General features: G+C 46.3%; 1 protein-coding gene across 3 annotated transcripts in view; it reads left to right on the top strand.

The window, feature by feature from the left end:
- ZDHHC15 (zDHHC palmitoyltransferase 15) overlaps positions 1 to 11,322 on the top strand; it is a 75,612-nt gene that overhangs the window by 55,120 nt on the left and 9,170 nt on the right. Inside the window, exons 11-12 of one of the 3 annotated variants that reach the window (XM_020964542.1) lie at positions 7,663 to 7,741; positions 7,841 to 8,036. The exons of 1 other annotated variant lie outside the window; for it this stretch is intronic. In XM_020964542.1, the coding sequence (XP_020820201.1) occupies positions 7,663 to 7,709 (47 nt within the window). In that variant the 3' untranslated portion in view covers positions 7,710 to 7,741; positions 7,841 to 8,036. Of the gene's footprint in view, positions 1 to 7,662; positions 7,742 to 7,840; positions 8,037 to 11,322 lie in introns of those variants that run through there. One more of the 3 variants, XM_020964541.2, reaches the window with a different exon arrangement.

An 11,322-nucleotide genomic window follows, 5' to 3' on the forward strand; every position in this document is an offset into this window, starting at 1 on the left:
TGTTAAGGTTCAGTCTGAACTAATAGAGACCCAGGCTGGGCCTGGGATAGGAAACAATGAGAAAATCAGTCTTTTCTCTGTTGAGAATGCAGGTCAATGAAGTTTGTTTTGTTTTGAAAATTAAGTTGCCTCTTTCCCATCACTAAAACAAATGCCCCCATTAAAAATCAGTGTTCCCCCCCCAAAAAAAAATTATCTTAGCTTCTGTGCCTCTCAGTTCTTCTGGATCCCAGACAGGAGTGGATAAAGTCTCCTCACTTGCAAGGGGCAGAAGATGGGAGAATGGCGGCAATGTGGCGTCATTCAGCAAAAGGGAAGGCTGGGTGTGAAACTTACGAGACATTGCCCCCTAGCGAGCAGTGTAAATCCAATGCCATTGCCCTCTGCATTAGATTCAGCAGCCAGATCCCTGCACTCGTTTAGGCATTTTCTCTCTCCCGCTCTTCCTCCTTCCTCCATCAGTGTGGAGTGTGAATAATCAGGTTGTAGCCAACTTACTCTTACATTTTTCAATTACCCTCATTAGACAGAAGGAATTCTGGAATCCACTCCCTAAATAGCAGCACAGTCCCTGCACTGATGTCATAGAATGGAAAGAAAGCTGAATCTAGAGTCAAAAGACCCGGGTTCAAATCGCTCTGCTACTTACTTCTTGTGTGACCTTGGATAAGCCACCTAACTTCTCCAGGCCACAACTTCCTGTAAATGTAAAATGTAAAATGAAGGGGTTAGATCCAATGGCCTGTAATGGCCATCCCATCTCTAGATCTATAATCCTATCATTGCTAAGCCACTGTTGGTGATATCTGAAAGATCATAGAGAACAAGAGAGGTACCCTAGGCCTAAAGAAGGAAAATATCCCAATTTTTTTTTAACAGCGAACAGAGGCTTCAAACTATAGGCTAATGAGCTTGACCTTGTTTCCTGGGAAAATTCTATGGTTTTTCATTAATGAGATGATTACTGAGTATCTAGAAAGGGAAGAGATGATTCTAAAGAGCCAGAGTGGCTTAATCAAGAATAGGTCATGCTAGAAGAACCTTATTTCCTTTTTTGACAGGGTTATAAAAATTAGTGGTTCAGAGGAATGCTGTGGATAATAAGTGTCAGAGTCTACCTAGATTTTAGTGAAGCATTTGATAAAGTTTCTCAAACGGAAAAGATGGTGAGATGCCAACGAGGCAGGCATATAAGCAGAAGGACTCAGAATGCATTGAATGACCAGGAGCCATAAACAGTTCAGTGTCATCTGGACAGTAGGTCTCCACTGGGATCTGTGCTTGGCTCATTGCTGCTTACCATCGTTATCAAGGATTTGCATAAAGACACAGAGAGCTAACACACTGGATGACAGAGTCGGCATCCAAAAGAATCTTGGCAGGCTAGAGCACTGGGCCCGATCTGATCAGCCAGAATTCAGTAGAGCTAAATGTAAACTCTCATACTGGGGTTCAAAAACTCAAAGTCACAAGTACAGGTCAGGAAGAGTTAGATAACAGTTTGCCTGAAAATGAGCTGGAGTGTTTAACAGACTAAAAGGTCAGCAGGCATCACCAGTGGACCATGGCAATCAAAAGAAGCTAATCCAGTCTTGGGCATCTGCCCTCGTTAGAGGGATTGGGGTATCTGGGTCCCACAGGTTCTGAAGGACATTGATAAGCTGGAGCATGTCCAGAGAAGGGCTGCATTCTATGTCAGATGAGGAGTGCTTGAAGGAACCAAGGAAACGAGGATGTTTAAGCTGGAGAAGAAGAGACTCAGGGGGAAACACGAGAGCTGCCTTCAGGCATTTGAAGGGCTCTCATGTGGAAAAGGGATTCACTTGGTTCTGTTTGGCCCCAGAGGGCAGAACCAGGAACAGTGAATGGCTGGACATTGCAAAGAAGTCAGTCTAGGCTTAATGCCAGAAAAAAAGTAGAGCTGTTCCCAAGTGGCATCCCTCTCACTGGGAGTCTTCAAGTAGAGTCTGAGTGATCACTAGCATTCTGTGTTATACAAGCATAGTACGTTATGAGGAATTCCTTTCTGATCTGGGTTACACTAGGTGGCCACTGAGTTCCCTTCCATCCCTAACACTGTCATTGTGTAATGCTGATTTTTAATCATTCACGTTTTCACGGAATGCCTAGTTGGAGCTCCTGGTGTAGAAGTGTCAGGAAGGAGGCCAAAACTTATAAGATGACACAATCCTGCCCTCAGGGGGCTTACAGAATAATTGGGAAAACAAAACTAGCACACAGAAAGAGCCAGAGAACATAGAAGGGCTTAACTGTTTGGTGCTGCCCCTAAGTGTAATGAGAGTCCAAGGCAAGGAGACATTGGCGTGGGCTGGGCTTCACTACTCACAGAAGATATCGTGGAGGAAGTAGGACCTGAGTTGCTACCTGAAGGATGAGTAGGATTGGATAAGTAGAAAGGAAGAAGACCATTCATTCCAGGTTAGGGCGACAGTGTGAGAAAAACTAGGCATAGGAGTTTCGCTTTATTTGGAAGGCAGTAGAGAGCTACCGTGGGTTAGGAAGGAGAGAAACACGATGAAGCGTTCTAGTCTGATAGTGTAAGGCAGAATGAATTAGTTCAGGGAGATGACTGACTGGAGATAAGGCTAACTCAGAGGCTATTGCAGAAATTTAGGTGTGAGATAATAAGAGGTGCTAACAGTCAGAATCAGTCAGCAAGCATTTATTAAGTACCTACTATATGCTAAGCATAGGGAACACAGACCAAAAAAAAAAAAGAATCCCCATTCTCAAGGAGCTTACATTCTTTGGAAGGGGACAAGACATATAATATATACAGGGACTGTGGTGACTCAACAGAAGGTATTTAGGGAAGGAGGGATCAGGAAAGGCTTCATGTAGAAGGTGGCATGTGTTTGAGCTGAGTCCTGAAGGAAGAGATAGATTTTGTGAGGCCAAGATAAAGACAGAGTGCATTCCTGGCCTGGCAGATGGCCAGTGCAAAGGGTGGTCACCAGTGTCAGAGGCTGTAGAGAGGTTCAGAAGGATGAAGAATGAGAAAAGAGCTTTGGATTTGGCAAGTAAGAGATCGCTGGTGGTAATAATAATTGGAATAGGGACTGGACCTCTGATTTATTGATTCAGGAAACACCGAATGAGGAAACTCCTTCTACCAATACAGGTCGGTACTTTCTCTGCAACTTACAGTCTTAAAGAATTGCCTAGGCACTAAAAGGTTAAGTGACTTACCCAGGATCACTCAACTAGTATGTGTCAGAGATGGGACTTGAACCCAAGGTCTTCCTAGCTTCTAGGCCAGCTCTCTCTATCCACTATGCCATACTGCCTCTAATTATAATATTAGCTAACATTCAAAAAGCTCTTAAAGGTTTGCAAAGCACTTGACATACATTACCTTATTTAATCCTCGTCATAGCCCTGTCAGGTGGATACTATTATTATCACCATTTTATCCATGAGGCTGAAAGACATTAAATGACTTGCCCAAAGTCACACAACTAATAAGCATCGGGGGCAGGATTTGAACTTGTCCTTCTGACTCTGAGTCCAATAACTTCAGAGCGAGCAGTTTCTATTGACTGATGAAGTTAGAGGCCAAAATGTAAAGGGTTAAGGAGTGAGAAGAGAGGAAGTAAAGATGACAAGAATAAACAGCTCTTTGAGGATGGGGGAGACTTAGAAATGTTTCAAGGTGACAGGGAAGGAACCATTAGATAGGGAGAGACTGAAGAGAGAGGAATGATTGAGAGCACAGTCTGCTGGAGAAGATAGGTGAGGGCTTGGGTTCAAGTCTTGTCGGACACTGGAGGAAAGGACATAGTGGGGAATGATGCCAAAGGGCTTTGAGATGGAGAGAAGGGGAGAAGAGGGAGCTTATGGTAAATGGCCTTCATTTTCTTTGTAAAGTCAGATGCCAGGTCCTCTACTGAGAGGGTAGCTAGAGGGGGAAGGAAGTATAGAAGGCTTGAGGAGAGAAAAGATTTGGAATAGCTTTTGTGGGGAGTGGGATAGGATGATATTAGGCAGAGATAAAAAGATTGCTTTGTGGCAGTGAGGGCCCAGTTGAGGAGAATGGAGAAGGACCAAACCTAGGAGACATTTTGAAGGAAGAAACAGGACCTGTTGCCATAATGGTTGTAAAGAATGAAGAAGTATGAGCTTGAGTTTCTAGCCCAAAAAACTGGTCAAATCATGTTTGCACCGACTGGGAATTGTATCCAGTTTAGGAAAAAAACGATGAATTTAGTCATGGATGTGTGTGGCATTTGAGGTGATGGTGGCATGTCCATGTTGTCCAGATCCAAGGAGTTGGAAATAAGGAACTCTAGGGAAAGTGGAAAGTCAGGACAGGAGACAGTGACAATGTCACAGTAGTTGAAGGCATGGAAATGAAGGAGAAGATCAGGGATGGGAGAAGACATGAAAGGAGACAGAGAATTTCAGGTCAAGAGGAACCTTAGAGATCATCTAGTCCAACATACATTTTATAGACAAGGATAATGAAGAGAAGGGAAGTGATTTTCCCCAGATGACACAGCTAGTTCTTGGTAAACGTCCCTGGCTTTGAGTGTATATGTAAATAAGAAAGCAGAATGACATTTTTTATTGCCCCAGACACCTGATAAGGGCCACATGCCTGCATGATCCTGGACTGGACAGAACAGACAACAGAAATGAATGAGGAATGCTTCTGTGGTCCTTCTTCTAGTCTGCCATAATTCTTCAGGATCCCATTTCTGTCTCTTTCTGTCAGATTCCTTCCCCAGAAGAAATACAGTCTGGGAAGGATGGAGTGTGTTTCTCAGCACTCACACTCTGCCTCTTTGAATAGCCAAAAAACCAAAGGGCTGTCTCAACGTGAGCTGCTTCTTTTTCTTCTCCCTGAAGTCCTTTGACCAAGTGGAGGAATTTAGCACCATGCCCCTTGAATCATTTGACAGCAGGGAAAATGTAGCTGCCTTCCTCAGAGCCCCCTGGGATAAGCCGACCCTGGGACCAGAAGGCAGGATCAAGAGCTGGAAGGGGCCTGAGAGATTGTCCAACCTCCCCAGTTTATAAAGAAGAAAACTGAGGCCCTGAAAGAGGAAGGGACTGGCCCAAGGTCACACATCTAGTCAGGAATTGAACTTGGATCCTGTGAGCCCAAATCAGTGTTCTTTCTGCTATTCAAGGCTGTCTTTCATTAGTGACCAGATAAATCACTGACCTGTTCTGGAAAGCCTGGCCTCTAGATGAGATTCCCCCAGTAGCCTGAGCCCCAGGAAATTCTGCCACCTCAACTGGCAACATCAGCGTTTGCTCGTCTTCTTAGGGAAGTCATCCCATGCCCATCTAGCTTTCTGCCCCTGAGGATCTCAAGGCCCTTTGCTGAGACAAAACTGACTTACCCTCCTAGGGCATCTGTGGCTTGGCCAGGAATGGCACTTTTCTGTTGCCCTATCTTGAGCAGCCTCAGCATTCTCCTCTGTAAAATTGTTGTCCTCAATAATCTCGAAGGTTTCTTTCAGCTCTAATACCATGGCTCGACTTGGGATCATCAGAGATTTCATTTGAGAGACCATTGCAGAATGCAGCGGCCCCATTTAGTATATAATCTGCATCAGAAGAAGGAAAGCAAAGCACGATCCCATAAATGCTAAGCTTCAGCTTGTTCAACTCTAGTCACCTCATCCCACTGCAGAAACACACTAATGCCTAAAGTGCTGTAATAACCAAAGGCCTTGACTGAGGCACGCAGAGAATAATAAGGCCCAGATACTGTCGAAGTTGCCAGGCTCCAGATAAATCCCATTAGCAACATGACATGGCGCCTGATGCTGACAAGCAGCCAGGAGCAGGTAGAGAAGATCAGATAACTGCAGCAGATCAAGCCCAGCAAGGGGCCTGCCACTGGGTGGGGCGGATGGCCCAGCCAAGCTCAGCCAGTCTTTAGGTAAGTATCACCAAGGGGTGAAGAGGTCTTAAATACACAAGGAAGTAATCTATAGGCTCTTGAGCTGGAAGGGACTTTAGAAGTCTGTTAGGCAAAACCCCTTGCATTTTTATGGAAGGAGAAACTGAGGCTCAATGTGACTAGATGACTTAGACTAGTAAGTAACCAAGCTGGAATGGGAAGTCAGGCGTCAGGCATCACACTGCTTGGTTTGGAGCCTGGCAGTGTGACCTTGGGTCCCCTCCCCCCCCCCCTTTTCCTCCTCTGAGCTCTCAGGTTCTGATCTGTGAGCCTCTAAGTTCAATGTATGCTCCTCTGTGAGGGAGTACACACGTGTTCTAGGTGAGAGAGGTTCAGGTGGAGAATGAGTCGGGAGGCCTTCCTGCCCCCTGACCTCTTTGGGGCTATGGCTGGGCGGGGGCTAAATCTGCTGCTTCCCAGGATGGAATGAGGGAAGAAAAATGAGCTAAGGATGAACCAGGCCAGTGCATCATATTTGTCAGAAGACAGGCCATCCTATTTTCCAAAATCGGGTTTAAGACCAGAGTGAGGCCTACGATTGCTTGTCAGTAGATGCCCACATGACAAGACATGCTTGGGGGGAGGTAGGGGAGTGAATAGGCTGGGGAACAGGGAATACAAGGAGGGCCAATCACCCAAGTTCCTGCCACCACCAGTGACGGATGGGCAGGTTGGCTTCTGCAGTGGGCTTTTACCAGGGATTCCACCATGACCAGTCTTAGGCTGGAAAAGTCCGCTCTCAGTTCTGACCTCAGACCTGTATTCAGAAAGCTGTGGATAAATCCAGGTACCCCGCTGTGTGCTTCTGCCCTCAGGCAGCCTTGCCGCTTCTATGGGGAAAGAGGTTGTACATGCACACGTCTCCTGCCTCCCTCCACAAACCCCTCAAAACACAGGGCACAGGTCTGTCCTGCTGTAACCGGCTCTGGACAGGGAAACAGCGACAAAGTGAAAGGGTCACATAGGTGTATTGTCTCTGCCAGTTCCTCTGACACGGACCCATCCTCCTCAGAGTCCTAGCTAACCAGGTCCTCTTGGAGAAAGCCTCGGTCCCTGAACCCAATCAAAAGCTGCCCCCAGCCCTCTCAACAGAGAATGGCCACACTCTGTGGGGAGAACTACACTGACAGGTCCACTCTTGACTAGGTGAAAGCTAGGCTCACATGTCCCTTCTGTATGGTCAGGCAGTCAGTCCGCGTCTATTAAGTGCCTACTATGAGCCAGGCACAGTGCTAAGAACTGGGGATACAGAGAAAGACAGAAGGCAGGCACTGCCCTCGAGGAGCTCCCAATGTATAGAAAGGAAGTAAATGAGCACTATTAAGTGCCTGCTGTGTGCCTTACAAATATTAAGTCAGTTGATCTTCTCCACGACCCTGTGAGGTAGGCGCTATGCTTCCATACAGAGGGAAAGCCGTGCCTACCTGTCCCCACTCTCGGGGACGGCGAGGCTCACATGACTGTATTTTATAGGGCAAGAATTAGGCTCACTTGTCTGTACTGTACAGGGGGAGAGCCAGGCACATATGTCCACACGGTTCATGGGGAGAGCTGTGTTCACGTGTCCATCTTCACTTACTGTTCTGGAGGAAGTCCCCGGAGCAGTGCCATTTGCATTTGATTTGCTTTCTTCCTTCATAACCATCTCATTCTAACAGCGTGGCCCGACTTGGACCAACCCACTGCATGGCTGTGCATCTCACCTGTTTCCTTTCTCCACATTTTAGATTTCCCGGAAAGCTCATCATCGCTTACCATTGAAATGGAGACATAGCACTTTTCCCATCTCCTGCTTGTGTCCACTAGGTCAGTACTGGGGAGTGCTGGAGGAGGAGAAAGTCCTCAGCCCAGTGAACCTGGGGTTAAAGTCATTTCCCTAATGTCATTTGCATAATCATTCTATAGGTCATTTCATGAAGGAGATGCTTCGAAGGATGCCCACAGCCCCTCCACTCATACCATACTTCTCATCTTGAATCGGTTCCAAGTCACAGGACAAACAGTATCCAGGCTTAGAGTGAGGGAGCAATGAATTCCATAGCAACATCATCAAAGTGAGCCCTTAGCTAAGGGTTTAGTTAATAAAAAGAACTCAACAGCTGTATAGTGGTTTGTGTTTTACCTAGTGTATTCCTCCTACAAACACTGTCATTATACCCATTTCACAGATGGGGAAACTGAGGCTTAGAAAGGTGACTTGCCCAGTGTCCCACAGCTAGTAGGTGTGGGAGCTATATTCCTGACCTTATAACAAACTGGCAAGGTGGCTTTCGTGTCTGCTCTTACCAGTGTCATAGACTGAAAAGACCACGTGGCAGCCGCTCAACAGGAGAGGTGGCAAGGTAGAGGAGAAAAGAGCACTGGCTTGGCAGTCAAATGCCACCTCTGACTTGCCCTTCCCGGGCCAGGTAGACTCATCCTAGGACAGCGAGGGCCTCCACCTGAAATGATCAAGGTCGCTTTCTCTGACCCCATTATATCAGTTAATACCGTACTTCCACCCCCTCACAAAGAACACCCTCCCCCCTTCCCCTGAGCAAATGCTGCTAACGTGTTAACTAGTGGCGGGCTCATTGGAAAGCCTTTTCTTAATGAAGAAGTAAACAGCTTTCTTCTCACAGCACTCCCAAATAAATAAACCCAGTATAATCCAGCAGGGAAAGATGTAATTCTAGTAACAGGTCTGCCAGAGAGCTAAGGGTAGCAGCTTTCTGACAAATGCTAGGATCAGATTGGAGGAGCTGGAAGGAACTTGAGAACAGAGAATGGCAGAGCAGGGAGGGACCTGAGAACAAGAAAATGCCAGTGGAAAGAACCATAGAACAGAGAATGGCAGAGATGGGCAGGGTCTTGGAACAGAATCTAGGTCCCTAGAATCAAAAATGTTGAAGCTAGAACAAGCCTTAGAAAAAGAAAAGCAGAACGAGAAGAGCCCTTGGAACAGAGAATGTCAGAACCAAGAAGGACCTTAGAATAGATGTCAAAGCCTATAGAGCCATTAGAACTTAAGAATGTCAGAGCCAGGAGGCACCTTAGAACCGAGAATGCCATAACTGGGAGAGACCTTAGAACAGAGAATGTCACATCAAGGGGGAACCTTAGAACACAGAATTCCCATATGGGAAGTACTTTAAAACAGAAAATCTTGAGGCCAGAAGGGATGTTAAAATAGATGAAGAGACATTAGAATATCGAATGTCAGGGATGAAGAGGGTACTCAGAACAAAATTTCCGAGCTGGAAGGGGTTTTAGTACAGAGGATGTCGGAGCTAGGACAGGCCTTAGAACAGAGAATGGCTCTTCTGGAAGGGCCCTTAAAACATGGACTGTCAGAGCTAAGAACAGAGGATGCTAGGAGGGGCCTTAGACTAGAGAATGTTGGATGTTGGAGCTGGAGAGACTTTGGAACAGGGAACGTCCAATCTGGCAGACACTGTAGAATCGAGAACATCAGAAGTGAGAGGGACCTTAGAAGAGAGCTGAGACGTTTCACAGCTAGAAGGAACCCTAGTCATAGGCTGCCAGAGAAGAACTCCAAGCTGGAGAATGTTGGAGCTGGCAAGGACCATAGAACAGGGCATGCAGAGCTTGAAGGGACCCAGGTAGGTACACAAGTGAACATCGGAGCCAGAAGATAGACTGCCACACCAGCTAGGGAGCTTAGAACATGGACGGTCAGAGCTGAAAGGGAACTTGGAACAGAGAACATCCAGACCAGAGGGAATGTGAGGGCTTGGGTTTAGACTTTAGGAAAGAGACAATCAGGCAGAAGAGGATTTAGAATAGAGAATGGCACAGCTGGGAGGGACCTTAGATTAAGGATGGATGAAAGAACTGACAAGAGTATCAAGGCCAGGATTTGGGGAGAGGGAGGAGTGCTTCAGGAAGTAAATGCCACATTTATTAATACTATTATGCTAAAGGACCTTACCTTCTATTGGGGGCCTGCAATGTGCTTCCTGATAAATACAGGATATATACAAAATAAATACACAGTAATTTGGTGTGTGCATAAGGGTAGGTACTAACAATGAGGGGAATCAGGAAAGGCATCTTAAGTACGTGGTCCCCAGGCTGAGCTTCTACATGGGCCAAGGGTTCAAGGAAGAAGTGAGGAAGGAAAGCATACCAGGCATGAGAGACATCCCGTGCAAAGGGCTGGAGGCAGGAAATGGAACTTCATGACCAATTAGGCCACTTCCTGCCTCTGACATGGGGAAGTTGAGGAGCTTAGAATGGAAAATGGCATATCATTGGAGGGACCTTGGAAGAGCATATGTGAGAGTTGGGAAGGAACTTTAGAAGGTCACAGCTGGGAGGGACCTTAGATCAGAGAATGTTTTAACTGGGAGGGGCTTTGAAACAGTGGTCACAGCTATGAGGGCCTTAGAACATGAGACAATTAATGCAGAAAGGGACTGGACCAAAGAAGTGCAGAGCTGAAAGGTCTGTTTGGACAAAGAATCTGTGATTGGGGGGTGGGAGACAGCAGCTTAGAGCAGAAAATGTCAGAACAGGGCTATGCCGTAGAAATGAGAAGGTCTAAGCTAGAAGAGGTCTTAGACAAGGGAAAATCAGAGCCAGGACGGACCTTCGAACAGAGAATGTCAGAGCTGAAAGTGGACTGTCTTAGAGAAACCTGAGAAAACATCCCATGGTCTTTTAGAGCCCAGGGTCCTTAGAACACAGGACGTCACAGTCAACACACATTTTATTAAGCACCTACTATGTTCCGGGCACTGCTAAGCTGGAGAAGGGTAAGGAACCTTAGAACACTGTCATAGTGGAGGACCTTACAAGAGACAATGGCAGAGCTGGAAAGGGCTGTATAATGGAAAATGGAAGTGCTCAGAAGAAATGTGGAATAGAGAATGGCTGAGCTGAGAAAAGCCTTAGAGAATGAACCATCGGAGATGAAAGGGACCATAGAAAAGAGATGCTGGACCAGGAAGAGACCTTACAACAGGAAATAGCAGAGCTGGGAAGAGCCTTAGAACAGAGAATGTCCAGGTTAGGGCTGCCTAATAAGAAAGAAGGTTAGAGCCTGGACGGGCGCTAGAAAAGGAAAATCAGAAGCAAGCAATGTAGAACACAGAATGTCACACCTGGGAGGGACCTTAGGCTATGAACTGTCACAGCTTGGAGGTATATAAAAACAGAATTTTGGAGCTAAGAGACCTCAGAACAGGGAATACCAGAGCTTAAAGGGACCTTGGATCAGAGGATGGCAAATGGAAGGGGTCTTAGAACAGATAATGTCACATCTTGGAGAGGGAACCTTAGGACATGGACTGGCAGAGCTGAGAAGTTCAGAATAGAGAAGAAATATCACACCTTAGAGAAAAGGGAACCTTACTATTTGTTGTTGTTCACTACCAACTCCTTGT

This window comes from Phascolarctos cinereus, unplaced genomic scaffold (assembly GCF_003287225.1).
Source record: "Phascolarctos cinereus isolate Bilbo 61053 unplaced genomic scaffold, phaCin_HiC Scaffold_8;HRSCAF=390, whole genome shotgun sequence".
Classification (NCBI taxonomy): domain Eukaryota; kingdom Metazoa; phylum Chordata; class Mammalia; order Diprotodontia; family Phascolarctidae; genus Phascolarctos; species Phascolarctos cinereus.